Here is a 26103-nt window from a genome sequence, read left to right as displayed (position 1 = left end):
AAGAAAAAAAAAATTAATCAAAATATTCGGAAGTATGTTTTTATTTGATATTAAGTATACCGTTGTATTCATAAAATGATTATTTCATTATAATTAAGACTTATTGAGTTTTTCTTTATAGTTTAATTTTATAAACCACAATTTTGAACAAATCCCGCCCGTTTGAGAATTTTGCACAAAAAACATTGTCCGAACCTAAATTGATATATTAGTAGTATAAAACCGTGAAAAATTGAAAACAAATGTACATTTTGACAAAGTTTTTTTAAAATAATTATACTTATAATAGTTAATGTTTTCATACGACTTGTACACACAATCTACACTTTTACACTGTTTATTTGAAGTAATTAATCTTTAAATTGATTTAAGTTTTTGAAATTAAGTAAAGTGCTTTCTATTTCATAAATGTTGTCTTCTACTCAGTAAATAGACTTAAGTACAAGAACACAGCTTTTATTATAAAGAAAGTTGTTTAACTTTTATGATTTAAAGACGTATATAAACGTTAAATAATTATTACGCGGAAAGAATATGTTGAAGGTTTTTTTAGTTTCCTAAATCAAAGTTAGCTGTAAATACCACATACAAACGATCTTTAAACAAATATATTTTAGATGATTTCTGTTTGTGCGACAAAAGTATTAAAGAAATTCGTGTCAGCTTAAAAAAGTTTGTAACACTGCAGAAACAACTAAATAAATTAATCAATTAAATTTGGAGACTGCATCACATTTAACACAAAAAAACGGTTTCTAACAAAAATTAACTTAATATAAAGCTATAAAGTCATTTTGTGTTGAAAATATTGGCACAACTTCAGTAAACTGTCATGAAAAATCTAAGATTAAATAAGTGAAGAAGGAACTTTAAAAGTTTTCAAATAGATCATACATTGTTACATTACTTTTAAGATGATAAAAAAAGTTGTTGAATTATTTTATGTTGATCAAAGAATGAAACGTGTCTTTACAGTAAACCTTGATGAAGAATAAATAAAATAAGCTAAAACTTAAACCACAAACTACTTTTTTTCGCTGAAGAGACAAACTTTGACACAGTACTAGAATAAATAAAACAAAGTAACATATCCTTCCAAAGGATTCATTAGATCTACAATTAAAATATAAACTCAGACTAATTATTTTCTTCTCTACTACAGTCAAACATATATTAATTTATCATCAGTGATTCAGTTGCGCGTTGACCAGTGAGAAGTAGCTTCCCTTCAGTTCAAGCAACTTGTCGTGACTTCCGCTTTCCACTACCACCCCGTTCTCAATCACCATTATGACGTCACTGTTGCGAATGGTGGACAACCGGTGCGCGATGACGATGCACGTCCTTCCCTCCGTTGCTCGATCGATGGCCGCTTGCACGATCTGTTTGAGTAAAATAGTAGTTTCGGTATGCCAGCTAGCGATTAGATTACATTTGCTATTATTTAAATGAATTGCCAAATTAGTGGTTTAAAGTTAAGAACTTAAAGTATTACAACAGTCAATGGGACTGTTTTAAGTTTTCAGTAGTTCAATACAAAAAACTATCAAAGCTTTTATAGACAATAAGTAATCAGTAAGGTAATCTTTGTATATCTATTGAAAAACATTTACTATACTAAATTCTCACTTTTTATAAGTTCGAAAATTAAGTTATATGCTTTTAGTAATAGGTTATTATCTCTTTTATTACATTTTCTTTAAGAAATTTTTTTTGATTTATTGATTTTTATTTTATACATATATATGTATATATAGATTAGGGGTGGGCAACGTAAATAGTTGACGGGCCGGATCCAAAAAAAAAAGTCCTCAGCGGGCCGGAGTATTTCGAGTTAGCGATCTACCGGATTCAGCTGGATCCTAATTTGTAAATATTATCCGGAACCGGCTATATACTAATTTTAGACAAAGATCCGGATCCGAATGTAAGCTTATTTGAAAAAGATTTGGATCCGGCTGGGTGCTAATTTATCGTGTATATCAGAATTTTGAATCAATGTAATAATTACCAAGGTTCTCAAGTATAAAATTTTGTTTTAATTTTTATGAAGTATTCATAACTATATATTTATTATAGCTCTGGATCGAATTAGTACTAGTTAGTCTTATAAAAACAATAACTTACTTACTAAAAAATACCTGAGCCTAATATTTCAAGCTAAAACATTAAAAGATTGTTAACTATTCGAAATTATATAATTTTGGCAATTCTTGGCTGGAGTTTTCATTAATAATATTATTCAGAAGTTAACTATCAAATACTATTACAAAATAAAACTAATACCTTTAAATTTAAACAAACTACTTAAGATTCATTACAGATTTTTGCACGTATAAAAGAAACAAAACAACAAATAATTTTGATATAATAAACAGTTTTACCATAAAAAGCGAAAAAATAAAATTAAAATATCTTGATGAAACACTTAGTTTATATAGACCTAAACAAAACAAGTAACTTCATTGCCATCTTTTTTAAATTAACAAACTTTGACTTGTTACGTAGGGCATAAAATCTGTTAAAATTTAAGGTTTGAACTTTTTTTTAGTGTACTGTCACATTGAAGTTTAGCAGTTGTAACTGTATATTACTAGGTGCATTTTCGGTGTCAAACGTCAACTATGAAGACACAATATCAAATTCTTCTATTAGTTGTTGAAAGTCTGCGAAACGACGACCAAACTCATTATCAAGTGAAACTATTGTCATCAATTGGTCATCACTAAACTTAACCATAAAATTAATCAAAAAGTCATTAATAAAAAAAAAAAATAATAGCAGAAAAGAGTGCAGTTTTTAGTCTCAACTTAAAAAAATTTACTAAAATTTAATTTTGAGCAGTTTTACTTTAAATAATTGTCAATGTTTAAAAATCTTTTTTTACTTTTCTAAACAAGTATAAAAAACAACTCACTACACATCTGGGTTTTTTGGACTTAAAATAATCTTGGTTAAAAAAGACAGCAATTTTTAACATGTCCATTTTTTATGAAAATTATCATGGTAGGTAAGATCATCAAAGTTAGTTTAGCAAACAATTGTTTTTAGATAATTTGAGAAAGGATTGCTTCAACTGACTTGAAACAGAAAAAGATACTTAAACAAAAAAGTGTTTTTATCACCACACAAATAAAAAACCAATTTTACAAACTTTTTCAGGGTCAAAGTCTTACATTTTTGTATTATTAAATTAATTCTAAAAAGGTTTTGTACAAATTTTGTAATATTTATATTGGATCAATTTTTTCCGCGGGCCGGATTCCATTTAAATTTAAAAAAGGTTTGGGGGCCGGTTATTTTCACTTCACGGGCCGGATCCGGCCCGCGGGCCGTACGTTGCCCACCCCTAATATAGATGTATATATATATTATAGACAGTCAACGAGAAACTTAACTAAATATAATGTTGACAAGTTATTACCTTTTCACTTTCGGTATCTAAGGCAGAGGTGGCTTCATCAAGCAACAGAACTTTCGGATTTCTGAGCAGAGCCCTGGCAATTGCGATTCTCTGTTTCTGACCTCCTGACAGCTGAGCACCTTTCGATCCCACGTTCGTTTCGTATCCCTGAACAACATTTAATCTTTAAAGTCTTTTTAAGGCTTCATAATAAGTTTCTACTTAGTATTTGCTGTTTTGGACGACTAATTTCAACATTAAGTTAAACAACCGTGCACAACACTGTCTCTTGAAAAAAAAAATATCTACTAACAGAGCTCAATATGAATTTGAACATTTTTTACAAAACTTATAACAGAGTGCTTTCTTTTGTAATAATTAGTATACAACAGAAAATAATATCAAACCTCGGGTAGCCCGTTAACGAAGTCGTGTATGTTGGCGTCCTTGGCGCACTTGACCACTTCTTCCATCGACGCCACCCTGCCGTTGTCCCCGTACCTGATGTTTCCCGCTATGGTGGTGTCGAACAGTATGGGTTCCTGGGACACGATCCCCATGTGGCTGCGCAGGTTGCTCACCTGCATCGTCGTCAGATCCTCATCGGACAACATCTGAAAATTTTTATTGTAAGTCATAAAGTGTTAACTGTTTTTTATTGTTTAATCAAACGTGAATTAAACTCGGTAAAGTTTTAAGCTTATGTAATTTATAAATTGTCGAATGACAAAAATACGCTCATAATATTTGGTCCTTGGACTTGGTTCACGAGAATCATTTTAAACGTCTTGTCAAGGACTTAAGTTTTTTTTTTCAAACTTCATAGTATTTAAAATAAAATTAAGCATTGTATCCAAAAGTTTTTACAAAAACGATATACCTTTTGCTATATAACATGAACACTAAAAGTACTTGAGTTGTTTTTGTTTCTTTGATAGATTTGTTTTTATCGCTTTTAATCTAATATACTTAAGATATAAAAAAGTTTCTAAAAAAATGTTTTTCAAAACATAAGCTTCGAGTAAAATCATACTTAAAACGTTGTTATTTTAATTATCATAGCTTTCTTTTTTTTTAAGTTTAAACAGTTGTTAAAACTTAATAAACAGTTTTAGTACTTACAACCTCTTTTAAACTTAACCAAAGACTTTAAATATTTGCCGACATCAAAAAAAAATATCTTCAAACTAACAACTCTGCCCTTCAGCGGGTCGTAGAACCTCTCGAGTAACTGTACGCAGGTCGACTTTCCGCACCCCGATTGACCGACAAACGCCACCGTGTGGCCGGGTTTGATGTTCGCGTTCAACCCCTTCAAAACCTTCACATCGGGACGCGTCGGATAACTGAACTCTATCGACTCGTAGTCAACCTTCCCTTCAGTTGTCTCCTGTGTCGTTTCAATAAAGTTATGAGTTTCACATTGAATTTATACATGCTTCATAAACAGGCTTAAAATAAACATGTGCAAAATATGTATGTTTTCATACTGCTGTAATATATATAAAACAAAAAATGCAATTGAACGGAATAAATTTTCTAAAACAGACATATAGCCTATTTTACCATGTTTAAAAAGCTGTTTGTATACATTTCTTAGCAAATTTTAGTGAATTGCATAGATTAGATAAAAATTAACATTAAACATCTTACTTTTTATGTAAAAAATAATAATATAAAGTTTAGCTAGCATAAATTTACTATTAACAATTTACTATGCACACTGCAAAACGATGAAAATCTTTGAAGCAATTAGTAAATTATATTTAAATGAAAATACATAGATTTTAAAAAGTTTTGTTGTCAAACCATGAAGTAAATACACATTTTTAAAATGTTCAATTCAATGTGATTTGCTTAAATAATTTAATTTAGTGAAATTACTGGGATTTAGTTTTATTATCTACTTTAGTGTCTTTGTATGTTAAATGCAAGTTGTTTTAATTTTTTTAATTATACGTTACTCATCTAAATAATTGAAGTTAAAAAAGTTAATAATCCAAAACTATACTATTGTTTTTTGGGACTAAACGACTTTTAGAAAAATTTAGAGTGTCCTAACATTTAGTGAGCAGTAATAAATAATAATGCTCACCAAGTTTTTTTAAATTAAAAGCTAACTTAACACTGTTTAGAATTATATATTCTGGAATATAACAAAAGTTTATGTTAGTTCTTTTGTTCTTTAATAAAGAAGTTACGAAAATCAACATTAAAGAGGAAAAAATAAGTTTTAAGATTTTAAAATGTATTTTTTACTGTTGTAAAAATTTACATGTTATTTTTATGTCTAATCAAGTTATAGTTTTATAAGTTTTTTTGAAATAGCTTTATACAAGGTATGTCGTACATTCACAAGGGCTACGTATTACAGCCACTTTTTGATGGTTTGTTTTAGGAAAAAAAAGTTTTGTTGCAATCTATAGTAATATTTGTTTGTATCGTTACTAGGACACAAGGTTGAAAGATAATCTCTAAACAAATATTTACTCCCATTAATAACATAAATTAAAAGTTTTTATATACCATCATTTACTTGCAGTAATTCTTTAAATTAAAAAAATGTCAAAGTTTAAAGGACAAATTTATATCTAATTGACACTTATTGTAGTTGAACTTAAAATAAACTATACATCAAACTTATTAAATCAACTTACAATTGTTTTCCCACTCTTGTCGCTGCTGTCAATAGAAGGAACGCTGTCAATTAGCTTAAACAATCTGTTCGTGGCGATTTTAGCTTCGGATATGTCCGGTAGGTACGAACTACTCTGACCGACTGCAACCGCTCCGAATATCACTGCCATCAGCACTCTGTTTTAAATGATTATTTTATAGACATTTGTTTAATATTAAAGTTTATAACTGGTTGGTTAAACTTGATGTAGAATACTGACTGTAACTATGTAAGTATAGAATATTGTCAAAGTAGCACATTTAACAAAATATATTTAACTATAAAATAGTTTTTTATATGTAAAACCTCTTAAAAAAGTTACAAGTTTTAAAAATTAAGGTGCAGTACAGACTTGTTAAAATGCTAATTATTACTATGGTAATTCAGCAATGAAGCGTATAAAATTTGGTTTGTTTTAAGTTAATAATTTCACGCTCGAGTAAACAAAGCAGAGCTTTTTAACATGTCTGGTGCAGTACTATATACTGTATGAAAATTAATTATTTCCGCAACAAATACTCCTTTTAAGTCAATCAAAATTCAAAGTGAAAGTTATACGTTTGATAAATTACACCGCATATCGGGTTCGATGGCCGAAAATTATAAGAAAAAACTGTGCAAACATATTACGTCACAATAAGTCAGCACTTATTGATTGAATTATTTCTCCCGTGCTAAGTAAATGAACTTTAAACCCAAGAAATTTGTGAAAGGATTTAAACACTTTCTTTAAAAATTTAGCGTATGAACAATAAGTTTTTTAAGTTTTATTAAACTTGTACAATATTTATTATAAAATGTGAAATTCGTAAAACTATCTTTTACAATCTAAAACATCAAGCTAAGTAACAATGTGAATGTTTATTTAGTCTAAGGAAAGCATACTGTTTAAAAACTTATACTGAACAAATTGACCAGTTTTTGATAAGTATAAAATATATATTTCACTATAAACAAATAATTTTTAAAGTTTAGAAAAAAGAAAGTATTCAGAATGTTGTAAACCTGATAAACTTTTACAGAGATTTTAAAAACTAAATTAAAGACTAAATTAAACTTGAATTAAAATTGTAGTAAAACTTTTAAATTAATGGTACAAGCTAACTATTTTATTACGTTAAATCAACTGACCTGTAAACAGTGGAAAAGTCAAGAACGTCCACGGCGACTAGATAACCACCGTATCTGAATGTGGCAGCATAAGCGAAAAACACGATGCACTGTGAAAATCCGTACGATACACCGTATGTCCATGCCTTTGTTGCAGCTTGCCTGTGTAGTTTGTTTGTCTTATAAATAGTTTTATTTTCACTTTTACCAAGAAAGACATCAAGCTTATTTTATAATCCATCTTGAAAGTTTGCTACACACTACTTTTAGAATAATAAGTGTTGGCTGTTTTATTTTCAATTATTTTATGTGTTTTCAATCAAGGACAATTTTGTAAAATTTCTTCAAGTAATATATTTTTATCAACCAAAATATTTTCATAAACAATGCTTGTTTTGAATTGTGCCACTTACTGAAGCGGCTATTAACTTATGAAACATAATAATAGGTTTTTTTTTACAAAAACCGTGTTAAGTTAGGCTTAATAAAAGTTAATAATAAATACTTCTTTGAAAAAACAAAAACTTTACAAGCTTACATCACCTTAAGTGACACAGCAGAAATAAGTCGTAAAAGAACCAAGCAAATATATTAAACAAACAATACAAAGTGACAGCAATTTGTTATTATTTCATAAAGCATTTTAATATGTTCTAGACAAAACTTGAAATATTTTATTAAATTTAACGAAGACAAAATGTTTTAAAGTGAATTTAAAAAGTAAAACTTTTATAAAAAAAATAAGTTGCTTGTAAGTTGATAAAAACGATTAAAAGTCATTTTAAATCTTCAAAGTTCTTTTTTTTCTATAACATTAAATATTAATTTGTAGTTTAATTTTTTTATAATAATTTTAATGAACCAAATTTATAGTTTAACTCTACGCAGTTCTAAAGAATAAAGGATACTAGGAATAAAAATATCAATACTTTACTAATTAATACAAATAAAGTTTTTATAGTGTTCTCAAAGTTAAACTAACTGATTAGGTACATCGAGGGAGTTTTCATACTTTTCATAGAAATGTCTTTCTCTGGTCAATGAAACAACAGTCCTGATATTGACAGTTGCTTCCTGAGAAATTTGTCCTGATGCTTCGAATGCTTTTGTTTCATTTCCAGACTGAAAAGTCAAATATATTTTAATAAAGTGTTAACAAACTACGTTAGTTAGTATATTGCTTAACATAATTTTAAGAGCTTCCAAGTTTTAAAATACACTTAATCTACTTTAAGCTTTATGTTAGAATTTTCTTTTAAACATCATATTATTTCTTGTACTAGTTCCAGTAGAAAATGTTTCTACAAATTATAAAACAATTATAAACAAACATTTCCAGTGAGAATCTTCATAGACAGCATACCAGCAATAATCATGAAAGGTACAAAAGCTAATGTGACAAGAGACAGTTGCCATCCATAAGCGAAAGCAATTCCCAATGCAACACCTATAAAGTAGTTTGTATAGTTGAGTAAAATTGAAAAGCATTTCACTTTAAATATCCTTGTGAGTTACATAAAGTTTTACATTTTACTTTTTTTAATAATTCGATACACAAATCAGTTAACGTAGCAAACTTTAATTAGCTTTTTATATTAAGTAAAAAGTCTATAAAAAGGTAACATTAGTGTTTACATTTTAGTTCGCTTACTTTTTGCTTTTAATGTAGTTTTAACTCAATAGTTAGTTGATTAATGAACAAAAATGTAAGTGATATATTATAAAAATAAGGCTAAACTTTCTGTATGTATCTTTTTATTTTATTCAGTTTGTTTATAATAAAATTAAAATACATGATAAATATCACTAAGTTAAACTAATTATATATCACACTGTTAAAAACCCACCTAGACCAAACACGCTCTGAAATATCGACCCCAATCTGACGCCTGTGATCCCCTGAACTTTGGAAGCGTCCGTTGCCAACCTGGTTGTCAGGGCGCCGGTGCTGTTCATGTGGTCGTCATGGAAACCCATCTCCTGCCTCAGCATGCTCCTGAAACCCATCGACCTCAACCTGGCTGTCAGCTCCTCACCCGACTTGGCGAACATCGCGTTCTGGTGGTGAAATTGAACAATTTAAAATAAATTTAAACACATAGCTCTGAAGTCTTTTATGTATGAGTTAGGCTTTTTTAAGGTTATTTTTAGATTTTTTGAGACTTCTGTTTGTATAGATTATTACGCATTAAATAAATTTTGTTTAGTTTTTAAAGTTAAAAGGTTTAGATGACTCCCTTTAATAGCTTAATAAGTGTTAGTTTTTCAAACTTTCAAGTATTTGATATTTATACACTTTAAACTTTTACAAGCAAGCATTCAATACATTTATCATATTCAAGTGAAAACTGGTTAATCAACGAACCGACAAGACGTTTGCGATGAATGCGCCGGCACCTATTGCAACGAACAACCCAGCGAAGAAGTTTACGTCCTTCTGTTTCTCCTCATCGCTCGAGATCTGCGCGAACACGTCAAGAAGTTCCGAGAAGAGTATGGCGAAGCACGGCTGGATTCCTCCCGCCATCGCCGCCCCAATGCACCCGGCTGTTGTGACGTCATAACGTTTTGACGTTAGTTTTTTAGTTAGTTGTTGTTAAGTGCAAAAAGACGTCAGTGGTAAAATTGCTAGTATTGCAGTTTCATTTTTTGGGTTTAGTAAGGCTTTAGTAAGTTTAGCGGGCTAAACAAATTTTTGTTAGCTTGATAAAACAAAAATGCCAATTATTTAGCTAGACATGTTTATGCATGAAATTTTCGGTTAGCAATATTTTTATCGGATTGCGGTTTAACTTTATGTTTTTACTGATAAAGCATTAAAAACAAATAAGTATCATTACAGAATGAGAAACTAACGAATAATGTATCCGATTTCGGATTTGTTCATGGCGGCGACTCTTGAGAAAGGAACATCGGGAAGTTCTTCTTCCTCAATGACGTCATCAACAGATTTGTCTGACGTCACGCTTGTCACTCGTTCGCGTTTGCTTATTTGTTCTACATTGAAAAATAAAATTATTCTGGGTTTTGAAATAATGGTTGTGTACTTGAAACAATGCGAGCTACTAATTGTAAAATATCGAAGTACTTTTTTTTAGTCTTCATTGCTACTTTTTAACTTGTATATTCAACAGTGTAATAAAAATAAATAAATTAAATTATTCACAACAAGTTTCAATGAGTTTCATATTTTTATTGACTTAAGATTATTATTATGCGCATGCTGATTTTTAAATATGAACTAGTTTATAATTATAAATTTATTATAAATTATTGAATTTAAATTTTTTCACTAACTTTTCACAGATTTAGCTCTCTTGGCTTCCTTTTTATCTGAAAAAGTGAATTAAACTTATTTAGTGTAAATAAAAGTACGGATATTACTAAAAAATAGCACTAAAAATCTAAAATTGTCCCACCTTCTTTTTTATCTTCACCTCCCCCGTAGGACTGCATGTGAACCAGGTTCTGGTAAATTCCCTTCTCAACTTTCAGCAGTTCTTCGTGGGATCCGCTTTCCAGAGCTCTACCTTCGTGGAACCCGATTATTTTGTCCGAGTTTCTGATCGTTGAAAGTCTGTGCGCTATCACAATCGTTGTCCTACCTGAAAGTAAAAAGAATGTTTTCGAAAAGATTTTAAAAATAATATACTACATCTTGGTTTGCAACATCAGCTGTTAGACAACTGAGAATAATTTTTTCTAATTATTAAGCACATTAATTTTTTAAATAAATCTAAATCTTTAGATTTATAACCTTTTAGTTTGTTTTTTTAATAAACTATTGTTAAAAGTATTTCAAGTCAGCAACAAAAATTAACTAAAGTTATTTTTACTATTATATAAACGACTAGATTAGCTCTCTTTGGTATAAATTTCAGGTTAAAATTTTACAGTTTTACTAACTAGCGTTGAAAATTTCAAACCACTTTCGAAGTTTGAAAAACAAGTTTTTATTTTTACAAACCCATTACAACTCCTTCGAACAATATAATAGCCAACCTTGCGAAGCCTTCTCAAGCGCTTGTTGCACTATAGCCTCACTCTCGGTATCAAGCGCGGATGTTGCCTCGTCAAGCAGCATTATCTTCGGGTTTCTCACTATCGCCCTCGCTATTGCTATCCTCTGCTTCTGCCCTCCCGACATCTGCGCGCCTCCCTCCCCCACTATCGTGTCGAATTTCTGTGTAAAATAATGATTCAAATGAAAATTTTTGGAAGTTGAAAATATTTTGATTCTAGATGAAAACAGAATAGTTTGTATCCAAAGTATTGATTCGTTAAATGATTAAAATAAACTTTCTGTAAAAAATTTATAACACTATTGATAAACATTTAGTAGTAAATCAACTCTATTTTTAATGTTATAAGAAATACTTGGAAATACTTAAAAAAATCGATGATTCTTAGTAGCTGAGTAAGCTGTGTGTGTACTAAAAATTTTAAGGAAGTTAATTTGATATCAAACATGTATTCATACTTTACTTGAAGATGCTAAAATCTTTGTAACCGATGATAATTCAATCTTAAAACAGATTATTTTTCTAAGAACAAGCATGTTATTACACTCTCTCAAACTATGTTATACACATCTAAATCGCAAAAACCCCGAGTCAATATTTTCCTTCAGAGAGTTCAAGTGTGCTCACGAACACCATTTTTAAAAACACCTTACGATCTCCAACAAACTAACATCGGGAAGCTTGTTGATGAAGTCGAACACGTTCGCTTCCCTTGCTGCCCGCACCATCTCCTCCATGGACACCCCCTCGTTCCCGTGCCTGATGTTCTCCCCGATGGTCGTGTCGAACAGCACCGGCTCCTGCGCCACTATGCCGATGTTCTTGCGCAGCCAGTTCACGTTCAGCGTCCGGATGTCCCGCCCGTCCAGCAAGATCTCCCCTTCCTGCAGCAGATTTCAAATTAGTGTTGGTCGAGCAGTGGTTTGTACATTAATAAATAATAATGTACATGGCTTCTATTTAATTAATTAAATATTTTGTTGTGTTTTCTTGAGTAGTTTTCTTTGATGTTTAACTTTGACTGATATATTTGAAAAACTTTTAATATACTCAAAAGCCTAAATTAAACTTTACTTTTCAATGTAAACACTTTCTACTACTCTTTAGAAAAAGAATATTTAAAGCTAAGAAACTTCAAGTCTTAAAAAAATGTGTACAGCCACTAATATTTTTAGCACCAAAACAAATCAAACTCACATCGCAGTCGTAGAATCTTTGTATCAGCTGGATTATGGTGCTTTTTCCTGAACCACTCTGTCCGCATAGTGCCGTAGTTTTACCGTTTTCCACCTCTATAGACACATCATTCAATATCTATATGAATGACGTTTTAGAAATGTGTATTTTTAAAATAAATTTCAAAATATTTTTTTAAACAAGATGCTACAAAAATCACGACTTTAAACTCTGTAGATTTCATTAATATCTTTGACAATTAAACACTTTTTCCATTTTAGGTTGCCTCCACAGTTTAAATTTAAAACAACGAATAGAAGTTAAAAGTAGTATATATATTTTTTTATTAAGGTAAACAATATAAAATATATTAAGCAGTTTGTTTGCTAACTTTTAGCTTGAATACATTATTTCATCAAACATTTTTTTCATTAAAAACATTTTTATGTTTACATGTTTGTTGACATAGCTAAGAGCGCGAAGCTTACAAACGAACGTATCTTATCTTTTTCTAAAGTACTCATTCAAATTTTTTAGAAACACTGTTTTTTAACTTAACTCTTTTATTTTTCTACTAACCGTTATTTAATTGTTTAATGATAGTTTAGAGTTAAACTAACTTTCCTCAAAAACAACTTACAGCTTATACTATTTTTTATAAGAACTTAATTTTTAGACTAAGACTTTCATTGAGTTATAAGTTAGTATTTTTTAAATGTAACTATTAGTTTAAAAATTTGATTACTTTTTTTTCATCTACTGTACGAGATGCGTAACAAAATTTTATGAAAAACGTTATACTTTTTTATCAAATACAAAATGATTAGTTTAATAACAATATTGACTGTTTTTGTTAAAATCTTTTTTTATTAATCTCTTTCTTAAAGTAACATATTAAAACTTACTACAACAAATATATACCTATTCCTTTTGTATATACAAATCAAAGTTTAAAAAAAACAGTTTTTTTTTTTCTAATACGCCAACCATACAACTAAAAGACTTTAGTTTACGAAAATTTTTATTTGACAAGCACATTATATCGAACTATATGTTTTTATCGGACTTTTTATTTTAATAACAACTAATGTTTTTTATTAGTATATTTTTTTGCAGACACACTTTATAAGAACTTCTAGAATTTTTTTTTTCTTCAAACAAGCTCACCTGTACGTCAGGTCTCGAGGGATAAGTGAACTTTACATTCTTGAACTCGATTTTACCCTCAATTTTATCCGGTTTGTACCCCTCGTCGCTTTCGGAGTCTATGGCTGGCTCCCTGTCGATTATCTCGAATATTTTGTACGCAGCTGCCTTGGCCGCCGCAAAGTACTCCATGTTACTGGCTGCCTGTTAGACGTAATATTAGTTTGATAAATGTTGTGTAATTTACAGTGTGTTTTATTTTGTATTTTTTTGATGTGTTTGAAGTATCTTTTTAAGCTAAGGGTTACATAGTAAATTAAAAGGAACTTAAAAATATAGAATAAACAATTTAATGCATTTTTTTTTACTTTTTACTATTTTTTTAACTATACTATAAACAAAAAGGTAAAACAAAACAGTTAAAAGTTTTCTTATTAGTTTACACAAAGTTACAAATCTCTCACTAACCCCACCGAGCGAGAAGGCGCCGACCAGTATCGAGAAGAAAGTGGTGAGCATGTCGCCGAGGTCCAGAACCCCGTCGAATATCAGCTGGGAGCCGTACCAGAAGGCCAGCCCGTAAGTTGAAAATAGGACCAGGTAGAGCGTGCCCAGCCCCAGCCCCTGCACCAACCCCTTCAGCTTGCCCACGTCTTTCGCGTACACCAGGTTCGAATCGTACCTGGGTGGTTTTTTGTTTTGTTTATATTTAAGAACCCATTATATATGGGTTCCACAGTTTTCAGGAAATGAGGTTGACTTGGAAACCATATTTAAATAGATGTACCAGATAAGTTATTTTTGTAATGTTTTTTATTTTAGTTAAAGTTTTAAAATATAGTTTTTTTATCAAAGTTTGTGAAAACATGTTTAAGATATTATTATTTACACACAAAGTGCTGATGTTATTCTTTTTTTCACATTGTTGTGTTTAAAACTAGCATTTCTAAAAGAAACAAACTGTTTTGTGTGAAATATATTTTTACATCGGATGACTTGATAGCAAAAAAACAATTCAAAGCGTTAGTTGTTGAAAACGTTTTATTACATATTATCCGAACGAAATTAGTCAATGTATTAAATCATAACTACAAACTTTTTCTAAGTATTTAGTTTCATATTACCTTTTTATTGTTTTTCATCTTTTTTTATTGTTAATTACTTATTAAAAAGTACCAAGTTAGTTTAAACGAAAGACGTTACACCGTTACAACTGATTAAAAACTCGATAAAGCTATGTTTCAAAATTAATAAAGTGGGATCGAGGTTAGTGTTAGAAATATCAGTGCTTTTTAGTATATATTAAAAAAGCAGTCTAAAAGAAAAAATGTTTAACTTCATAAAAGCACTTTAATTATTTTGGAAGTTTTATTATTTAAAAAAAAAAAGCTAAACTAAGCCTTTTAAGTTTATGTAAATTTAAACACAAACTTTTATATAAGAAGAAAATTTTCGGGTTAAAGTAATAAAAGTTATGTAACACAGGAAAATCATAACTTGAAATGCTTTATAAAATATACAAAAGCTGCGCCTACAAATATAAATAATTTTTACTTAAGAAAAACAAACATTACTAAGTCATTTTCTTTAGAAAAAAATATTAGTTATAAAGTAAGCTGATAAACTAAATAAATATCATGTTAAGTTGAAGTTCAAAACTAAATTTATAGTTGTTTTGTCAACTAAATTTTTAAATAACAAACTTTATATTTTATTATAACTTTTGTAAACAACAACTTAAAATCTACGAAAATAATAGATTAAAAGTTATTAATGATAAAAGTTTAATAATTACTAAGTCGTAAACACCAATCAAATAATTAGTTCAACTAAATATTTATATAAAGTTAACTTGAACTACAAATCAAGGTCGAACAATAAAAGTTCAGCTAATAAAAAAACCAATTTAATATTTAACCAAAATTTTCTTAAATTATCCTAAACTATAAACATAGGGCAAAAAATAAAAGTTCATCTAGTAAAAAACAAAAGCCACTTTTAGAAGCACTAACAAAGCATAGGTCGTTAAGAGTTGGTATATTTACACTCAATTTCTAATGAATCCTTCCGTAACCAAAAACCCATATTAGCTGAATAAAAACTAAAACTATCAACAAAACCTTTCAGATTCTTTTTCCTCGCCACCGAAGGCAACCACTGTTCTTATTGAAGAGAGAACTTCTTCGGCCACAGCCCCTGCTTTTGCGTACGCATCCAGTTCGCGCTTCGTGAACGCTGTTGTCAGCTAGAAATAATAAAAGCTGTTTAACGTTAAACTTGAGTACGCTGTGTTTTTTACAATATGTTCAATAAAATTTTAGAAGACATTGATTAGTTGTGCTTAAGAGGTGTACTTGTTTGTAGCTATTTTGAGATTAGCTTTAAAAACAAAAAATGCTGTGTATTGTTTCACGAATACTTTTTAAATAACATAGTATAAGACATGTTTTTGAGTGATTAAAATAAACCAAAGTTAAACATAACTTTTATCTTTATAGAAAACAAGCGTCGCTTAAATTTTTGAAAAGGTTTAGCACATTTTTGAAAAGCTTTAATAAATGAACTTAACCAGATATTTTAGTTTGTATAGTTTATACTTTGTTTAAAACAAACTGAAGTATTTAAAAGATCATTTTTAAACTAAACTTTTTCACAAAAAAATTAAAATTTTCTAAATTTGTGTTCTATCAGCACAATAATTAGAAAGCAAATAAACATCAATAAGTACTAAAAATGCATAAAAAACCACATTGTAAACAAGCATGACAATTATTAACTTTTTTATTTATTTTAAAAAAAAAACTTGTAAATAGACGACGTTATTGCTGTAAAATATACATAAAAATGTCTTTTTTTTCTATCATCAACAAACTGTTACATTGCAATAACTATTATTCGGTAAGTGTTATCAAATTTTACTTTTGTAACTACAAAACAAAAATATTTATAAACAAATGCTTTTTTTAACACAACAAAACAAACTTTAGTTGTATAAGAAAATAGGTGGATAATTTGAAGGTTAAAACAAATCAATGATTAATAAAACAAAATAAAATATATTTAAAAGTAATAACAGCCATTTTTCATACATAAAAACAGTTAAAAGTACGCAAACTTTTATAGCGGATAGTATAATTTAACACCATAAAAAATTAGCTTCACAATAAGTGTAGCAACTGTCTAAGAAACATAAAACTAAACACCACAAAAATAAATAGTTAATGCGATTGTGTTTTACATAAAAAGCATAGTAAAACAACATATTTTAAAACAAACAAACTTTGTACAAAAGATTAGCAGATAATAAGATTTGAACTTTTTGAGTTTTAGTTGTATAACAAGTAAAATCATTAAACTAGAATTATAAAACTAAACACAACAAAGAAACAGTCACAGCGACTTTCTAATGAAAACAACACATTATAAAACAATGAACAGACTTTAAACAAAATATTAACAGATAGTAAGATTTGATCTACATAAACGTGTAGTTGTAAACAAGTAAAATGAACAAACCAGAATTAGAAAACTAATCAAAATAAAACTTTAGACCGAATTTTTCATGAAATAAGGTGATAAAACGAACAAACCTTGAACATGACAATAGCGGACAGTATGAGCAGGGGTGAAACGGCCAGTATGACCAGTGCGAGCTGCCATCCGTACACGAAACCGATTATGATGCCGGTGATGCTCCTGCACACCATTTGCAACGTGATCGACACTTTGTCGCTTATGCCCGCCGATATCTTGTTGATGTCGCTGGAAAAATATACTGTTTTGTTTTTTCTAAGAATAAAAGGCTTTTTGTTAGTTTACGAGTAACAAACACTAAGCACAAGTCTTTTAGATTTTGTTTTTTGTTAATTTTGTTTTTAAAATAGTTCATATGCTTTTTTTTATTTTTAAACTAAAAATTTTACGTTCTGGTCTTCTTCGATAATATGTTTTAAATTAAAGTACTAAACAAAAAAAAGTAATAAAAATATATGTTTAAGTTTTATCTAAAATGTTTTGAAATTATTAAATTTAAAAATAACTGCCAACCACCAAGTAATTAGGTATGTGTAAAATTTCGCTTCAACTAAAAATTCTAACTATCAGCAAGCTTCGTGATTTTTTTTCTTATATCCAAATTAAATTTAGTAACAAAATTAAACTAACTCAGCAAGCCTGGTGTTGAGCTCACCGGCGGAGTTGAGATCGAAGAAGGTGATGTCCTGGCGGAGGATGCTCCTGAAAAACCTCTTCCTGATCTCGTTGGTCTGCCTCGACGCCTGCAACATCCAGCACCCTATCTGTTTGTTTGGTTTATTTATCATATTGGCATAATTTTTTTTAAATGGGTTTTCTTATACAAATTGTTTAATTAATGAAGTCTATGTGACGCTTTTGAAATTTTAAACTAAGTTTACAAAGTGTACTTTTCAGTTTTACTAGTGGTAGAGATTACTTTTATTTTTAAATATAGGTTAATTTTCAAGTATCTAAAAAAGCTTAAGCTTTGCAAAGCATTGTTTATCGAAAAAAAAAGTTGTAGATAGTAAAATTTTTATTTTATATCTTTAAAGTTTTCTTTTACTGAAATATACGATTTACCTGTAAAGATGCAAAAACAACAATTCCGATGGCCAGGTACACATAGTAAAGAGAAAGTTCAGCAACTTCCGCTTCGATATCCGTCACTACCGTGTCGTTGAAGAACCTGATAACATTATTACGTCACAATTAACTAGAAAGCTCGCTTATTGCAGTGCCTTTTTTTTTCAGATTTCTTTTTTAAGAGATTAAAGGTACCATATTTTTAGTAAATTTTGTTCTTAGTTAGACTTTCTTTATACCTGTTTTCAATTGTTTTTCTTTTAAATCAACTCTTTTAGATTAAAGATTAAATAAGTATTTCAACTAATGTTTATACTGGATAACAATATAAGTCCAGCATATCTTAAGTGTTAACTTTGAGACTTGGACTTGTTGATCATTTTTATTTTCAAGTTTGTTTTACAAGGTTAATAATTTTTATTAGAAAAACAACACTTTTTACATTTAAAAGAGTTTGTTAGGTCTAAATATTATTTACTGACAAGTATCAATAATATACAACAAATTCAAAACAACCAACTCTTCAGTGAGGTCGGGAATGAACGTCGAGCAAATAGTGTAGTTAAAGTCGCATTTCTTGTAGAGATCGTAGTAGTTGAAAGAGTCGGTCGTCTCGCCGAAGATGATAAACATAACGGGTAGAGCAGCTCCGTGGAGCACGGCCGAAAAGGAGCCGATGAACATAAGGAGGTAGTCGAAAGAAGTGGCATACCTAAACTGCAACGGCATTTTTATTGTTTAGTTACGCTGATTTTCTATACATTTTCACAGTTTTCGTTTCTTTGAACAGCAGTTTATATTGACAAACAAGTTGATTAGAATGGTTATTAGCTGTTATTTGGAAGGCTACTACTTTTTTGAATAAGTTAGTTAGAATAATTCAAATTTAAATAAGTGGTCTTGTTCTTTACGATTGTGACGTAGATAGATAAACAATTAAACATTTATACAGATGCACAAATACTTCTTTTTTCGCTTTTGAACAATAAACTATACTAAATATTATATGTTAAGTAATGTTTATAAATTACAGTGCAACTAACAGCTTCTGAAGTAGTGACTCCATGCTAAAACAGGCAAAAACTAGAACAAACAGAATAAAAAACATGATAAGTTGACAGATTAAATTATTTTACTTAATTTGTCAGCTCAAAACTATTTATAAACTTAGTTTGTTTGTTTAATATTTTCTTAAATAGTTTAAACAAGTTGTTATAGTTTTAAATAAGGTTAATACAAGAGCTATGTTTGAAACAAACTTTTAAATCTAAGTTTTGAAAAACGTGCTTAAAAAGTCTTAACAAGCTTAAGTAAAAGTGCAATTTTTATAGCACCAACAATTAGTTTAAAAAGTATACATAAAGTAAAAATAAATAAAAGTATGCTCATAACAATTTAAAATAAGTATCACAATTAAGCACTTTTTCATCTTAGATCTTATAGACTCTAATAAATTTTAACTAACGATTTCAGTGTAATTGATAAGATTAACTTCTTCTTTTTCCTCTGATGAAGTACTGCTGCTGCTATCTTCACTTGAAGAGTATTCGTTTCTGTTTATTAAATGTTCGTTTAAAAATAATAATATTAAGTTATTTAATAAACTAGAATTTCAAAAATGAGCTGTCATAATAAAATCTAAAACTTTGGTTTTTTAAAGCGGGTAAGCTTAAGAAATAAAACGTGTAAAGTTTTAAAATGCTCTTTAAGCTAAGAACTAGATAAAAAAACTTTTAGTATAGTTAGAAAGTTAATATGTTTACGAAAGTTAGTAAAACGAAGTTCAAGACTTGATAGTTGAATTTATTATAAGAAATAACACTATTCCGATAGATAGCAACATAAAATGTTATTGAAAAAAGATCAGTTTCTAAATAATGCAGTTGATTTTGAAAAACTTATTGCTTTCAATAAACTTATGGTATTTACACTTTTTTTAAATACTTCATTAGATAAGGGCTTTATAAACAAAAAAAAACAGTTTTAATTAGATTCATATACAATTATAAGAGGTTAAACATTGTAGTAAGTATATATTTTAAAGCCAAAGGTACCATAGAATTTTAAACTAAAAGTAATAATAACTTTTTTATGTTTAATTTGCTACAATGAAAAAACATTACTCCTTATTTTAAGCAAAGAAAAATGACTGACTAACTATTACTCAAACTTCATAAACTGCTAAACTTTAACGACCTAATTATTTTGTATACAAACTCCATATAAAATTAACTTAATATAAAAAAATTCTTATAAGCTTTTTGACAGAGCTTTAGGTTTAGCTTGCATTTAAAAAGATTAAAAACTTTTTTGTATGCCTACCTAGACTGATCGAAGCAAACTTCCTATATAAATAAATAAATATTTAATTACATATTTTTACAATTGAAAAAATTCTTAAACTGACTGTTTTAAGAAAAATACAAAACCAACTTTTCTGAGAAGGTCACATCATCGTAGTGATTGTGTTTCGAAAACTTCGTTATTTTTTCTTCAGCGTCTATTTTTGTGCCCATTTAATCTTATTTATATTACTAATTTAAAGTTTAGAATTCTGCTTATAAAGTTCATAAGTTTTTGTTTATTCAAAACTTACTTAGAACTTTTAAAACTTCAACTTTTTTTTGCAAATAAGCCTAGCAAATTAAAATGTTTGCAAGCAATAGGGTAATTAAACTAAATACATACTAATAACACTACAGCCAGAGTCAACTGTTAATACTAATTTCAGTTGGAAAATACACATTCATTTCTTAAAAACGCTTAAACTTTTGAAGATAGATAAAGACTTGAACAACAAAAGAAAAAGTAAAAAGCAAAAAATTTATCTTAATTCAAAAATTCTTAATTCAATTAAAACAAAACCTGAAACTAGTACAAAGTTATAAAAACAGTTCAACTATAAGTATATAGTAAGTTTATAAATGCACTAGTGTAAACTATCTGTAGCTTAATGTTTGCAAAAAAGTTGTGCATACTAACGCATAAAATATTTACTACAAAGCAACGTAAGTAAACCCATGATTTCATATTTTTTCTGTGTAGTTCGTTCAAGTAACTGTTTTTGTTATGACTCAACTTTGTATATTAATATAAATGCTTCTCATCGAAAATCATACAAGTCTGTACTTACTTATAAATATGACTACTTTTAAATATTGTTAATACTATGGTGTACAAGTTTTTAAACATATTTTATAGTTGATTTCATAATTCATTGCTCTCTGAAAACTTTACATCTTAACTCGGTTACATGACAATTCAAATTTGGACAACTCAAATTCCGACAATTCAAATTCTTTAAAAAATATTTAAAAGACTATATCTCTAAAAGTAATACAAATTTTAAAAAGATAAAAAATGTATATGTAGATCTTAGTAATATCTACAAGCCATTTTTGTCTTTTTTAAAATATCTAAAAAAAATTTCAAGATATTTTAAAATTACTAAAAATAATTATATTTTTTACTCTAATAAAGCCATATCTCAAAAATTATTTAATTTTTTGCAAAAAGAAAAAAATGGCCTGTATATATTAATATGATTCACATATGCATTTTTTATTTTAGATAAATATACATTATTTTTTTATTTTTAGCCGTTTCAATTTTTTATTAAGAATTTGAATCGTCGGAATTTGAATTGTCCGAATTTGAATAGTCGTGCACCCTCTTAACTCACGTCTTATAGCTTTAGTGCTTAAAAATAAAGTTAATATCCTACATTTATTTAAAAGCAATTATAATTATTTTACTTATAAAAGTTTTGCTGAATTACACATGTTTAGTAAAAAAAATCTGTAAACAATTAATAGTTTTACAAAATTGCTACAGAAATTAAACTTTATAATCACTAAAGTTCGAATAAAAATTACTTTTTAACTAAATTTGTATGTAAACTTTTATATTAGTTCTTTAAACTATTTAAATTTTCAAATACTTGAAACAGTTTCTTGGCTAAAAACTTACAAAAAACCGACTGAACTTTAACCAAATTAGGATTATTTTATTAAACTAGATTTTTTTAAAGGCTTGTGTGACTTTATATTCAACAAAGTTCAACTTACACTATTGTATCAACGTGAGACTTCAAACTTTGTTTATGAAAAAGTCTCTCGTTTCATAAAAGTTATACAATATCATTTTTCTTATAAATCTTTTTCAAATTATAAATGTGTTTAAGTTTCTTAACTAAATTGTATCTATTTTATATATAGTTTTTGTAAACTATTTCTTTTATGTATACGTCAAATTTTTTCGAACAGTTATATAAATATTGATGTAGCTCCAAAAACCTATAATATTAAAAAAATATGTTTATACAATTAATTTAAGCGACTGTTTAGTTGCAATCTTGTTAGTTATAATGGTGGAAAATGTACTTAAATATAACAGTAATTTTTAATAACAACTATAAAGAGTATCTTTAAGGTGTTAAAGTAATTAATTTCTATTTATATACTTTATCCTAGTATAGATTTAAGAGAAAAAGTCAGTAAAGTAACGTTCTATCAGCCACAAAAGATTATTGAACTGTGTAGAAGGTATCAAAGTGCAGTGTTTATTTTCTCCTACTTTATGTGTGCACTTGAACTTAACAAACAATGAGCAAGCAAGCTGCTGTTAACGCTGTGATAAGATTTAAATACTGAGTAAATTGAGCACTTATTTCTACATACTATAAAACTAAAAAGTTTTAAAACATTTTCCACGCTACAAACAATATACATATAAAATAAAATGTAGTATATTCAATAACGATAACCGGAAGTTTTTTTTGTACACTTAATAGACTTCTGAGCAATTTTTTTATCTTTAATAAGCATAATTTTTTTAAAAAATAAAGTATAATTTCAGTTTTGTGAGTAAAGTTAAACAAAAAACACTATTTAAGATAAACCTTTTAGAAGACTATAAACAAAAGTGAAAACTAAACTTATAATAAGTTACTAACACAAAACTTATTTTGGTTAAGGTACAATTAAACCTTGTCATGGAAACGAAAAGAGATAAGTTGATATTAAAAAAGAAATTAGTATCTTAATAAGTATAATCTTTTTCATGTTCACTTTATAACAAAGAAAAAATAAGCGCATTTTTTCGTTTACAAAAAATTCTAATCTTCTCTTGTTTTTAAACTTCAACCAAGCTTTTTAGTTTATTATCTTTGAAATTCAGTTAAGCACACTATTAGTTATTTATCAAAAATATGTATCTACTTATAACCAACTACGATCAGTTATCATTGAGCTATACTATAACGAACAAATGAGGAGAACCAATTTCTGTCATGAATATATATAAACAATATTTACATTATTCACGTCATAGTGACTTGTCATTTTCTTTTGTTTGCCAAGAATACACACAGTAAAATAACTGTAACTCAAAATCACTAATCTATATAAAAAATATGTTGTACTTTTTAATTTCAAACATTTTAATTTAATTTTTAGGCTGTAGGAAGTTTCAAAATAGTTTAAACAAAATTAACTAAAAATTACAAAAATTGTTTGTAAAAATAGTTATAAAGATTTTCAACAACATGTGCCGGATATAATAGACAAAGTCTATTTCGGGCTAAAAAGTATTCGTAAATGTACATCAAAAACTAAAATAACATTGTAATAGCAACGAGATAATCATTCTATTGACATCACTGAACACAAATAGTTAAACAAACAGCATATTAATAAGTTTTGTTTACAACTCAACTTATATTCTCATTTATTCTGAGAAAAAGTTATAAAACTAGTTTAGATAATCGATTAACTTATCAATTTTATATGTAAATTAAACTTAAAGCTTCGAAAATTTTGTAAAATAGAATTACTGGTTATTTTTTTTCTTTTATTTATATTTAAAAAACTAAATAATTTTTTTTTACTATTTCCAGAAAAAACAACAAAAATTCTTGATGAAAAATTTGTTTATAACTTTATGGTTATTAATCACAAAAATATGTTATACAATGCAACTTTAAGTCTTTTATTTATTATGATTTTGTCAAATATATATGTAAAACAATGTTAGTTGTTGTATATTTCTGTCTCTACGTTTATTACGTCTCTTCTAAAACATACTAAAAACAATGAAAAGAAAAGTTTTTTATTTAAAACAAAAAATTATATGAATAATAATTAACATATAAAATTATATAATTTAAATTGCAGTTTAAGTTAAAAATAATATATATATAAAAACAAAAAAGTCAGTTTAAGTAAACTTAAAACATTATAATCAATCTATTTTTATTTGCATAAATCTGGCTTGTTTAAAAGTTAATGAAAAGCCACTAATCTAACTATGTTGAACAAATTACTACAATGATTAATAACTTCTTATACAACTACTTTTGCAAAACTTTTAAATCAGTATATAACACTGCTTTTGTCAGGTTAGGCATTAAGTAAAAACAAATACTTATAATGTATAAAGAATTTTGCGTTTGTGTGTCAAAAACGATATTTTTTTTAAACCATAATGTTTCCTAATAATATAATAAGCTTATTCTCAGTTTAGTAAGTATTAGCTAGGGGAACGGGTCACTTTTGCACAAGCGTCACTTTTGCACGAGGGGACATTTTTGCATGAGCGTCATTTTTGCACGGTCTTCACTTTAGCACGAAGGGAAAGTTTTGCATGGCAACTCTTTTGCACGGAGGTTCATTATTGCACGTCGTCACTTTTGCACGAGGAGACACTTTTTCACGGTCGTCACTTTTGCACGGAGTCATCTATGCACGGCGACATTTTTCACGATGACATTTTTTTACAGCAGCATTGTTGCACAACGATACTTTTGCAAAACGTCACATTTTTACTGTGACATTTTTGCACAGTGACATTTTGGCACGATGACTTTTTTGCACGGAGAATCACTTTTGCATGCAGGTCGATTAAAATTTTCTTAGCCAGTACCAAGTCTGTAACATAAAAAGAAACTAAAAACTAAAATTTTATAAAAGACTTATACTAAAGGCAAAAAATCAAAGATTTAAAGTCTTAAACAGTTAAAGTTAATGTTAGAAACAAACTAACGAAGAGATAAAATAAAAGTATTTATAAACGATTCATACCAGGGACATAAAATTTAACTTATTTAGAAACTAAGATAAAAAAATACTTTAAGTGTAAGTAAATTGTTGTTGTTTATTTTGAATTTTAACATATTAATCAACAACTTTGCCTTTTTATATATTTTACTATACGATTACAAGTTCATTGTCCATATGATGGACCTAGGCATCAAAACCTAGACCACTTAAACTGAAAGACACATACAGAAAAAACAAAATTAACACAGAAATTTTATTTTCTAAAACAAAGATAAAAACATGACTTGATACAAAACTTATCGGTTAACATAAAAAGCAAAATTTTAACCACTAACGTGTATTTATTTACGCTTTGATCTAGAATTATCAACGTCAAATATTTAAATTCATTGACTAACAATAAAAATTAAAACCCAACGCTGGAAGGACATTAACAATACACTGGTCAGAAAAATAATCATTAAAAGCATTAAAAAAGGACTTGTCATTAATAGAGTAAAATTACAGCTAATTAAATTGAATTGTAAACTAAGCTAAATCTTAAAATTAAATCAATGGTTTATAAAAATTGCTTATTAGTTTTACTAAAAAGTTTATCTAAAATAAAACTTTTTTAACTTTAATCGAAATTCTTTAAATTTTTTGCAAGGTACTAGTTCATTTGGAAGTTAGTTTATTCTATATTTACACTGACTGATAAAAAAAGCTATGTCAAGCCTCATTGTTGAAATAATGTTTGTCTGTAATTTTTTGCTATTTTCTCTTAGTAAGTAATTAGTTCTAAAAGGTTCAAAAATTGACTGTACATTAATTATAGTTTCACCGTTAACTAGTTTATAAAAAAGTAATGAGGTCAAATTCAAGTTTCCTGTATTTTAATTGTTGAATATTAAGTTTAGTTAGTCTTTC

At 28.1% G+C, this 26103-nt stretch overlaps 1 protein-coding gene across 1 annotated transcript; it reads right to left on the bottom strand.

Annotated features, from left to right (window-relative positions):
• Positions 1–1184: 1184 nt before the first annotated feature.
• Positions 1185–20652, bottom strand: LOC145836335 (ATP-dependent translocase ABCB1-like). The gene is made up of 26 exons (XM_082944145.1): positions 20570–20652; positions 19602–19689; positions 18657–18853; positions 18134–18239; positions 17699–17832; positions 17125–17296; positions 15655–15779; positions 14003–14216; positions 13556–13738; positions 12410–12526; positions 11884–12096; positions 11193–11373; positions 10610–10795; positions 10488–10523; positions 10238–10255; positions 10047–10187; positions 9556–9737; positions 9038–9248; positions 8522–8637; positions 8173–8312; positions 7212–7352; positions 6061–6217; positions 4596–4793; positions 3811–4017; positions 3425–3571; positions 1185–1382 (listed from the first exon to the last, which is right to left on the bottom strand). The coding sequence occupies exons 1-26, from the start codon at positions 20650–20652 to the stop codon at positions 1185–1187; spliced, it is 3891 nt and encodes a 1296-aa protein (XP_082800271.1).
• Positions 20653–26103: the final 5451 nt, after the last annotated feature.

Source organism: Thalia democratica, chromosome 5, assembly GCF_965202585.1.
Source record: "Thalia democratica chromosome 5, ktThaDemo2.hap1.1, whole genome shotgun sequence".
In the NCBI taxonomy this organism is placed as follows: domain Eukaryota; kingdom Metazoa; phylum Chordata; class Thaliacea; order Salpida; family Salpidae; genus Thalia; species Thalia democratica.
This window is presented reverse-complemented; position numbering and strand designations above follow the sequence as displayed.

Bases quoted from the DNA above. Each gene is read 5' to 3' on its own strand.
- LOC145836335 (XM_082944145.1), bottom strand. From the start codon at position 20,652: ATGGGCACAAAAATAGACGCTGAAGAAAAAATAACGAAGTTTTCGAAA. The intron at 18,854-19,601 runs GTTAGTTAAAAT...ATGCCGTTGCAG, and splicing joins TTATCAATTACACTGAAATC to TTTAGGTATGCCACTTCTTT. The intron at 18,240-18,656 runs GTTGGTTGTTTT...TAATGTTATCAG, and splicing joins ATTCCCGACCTCACTGAAGA to GTTCTTCAACGACACGGTAG.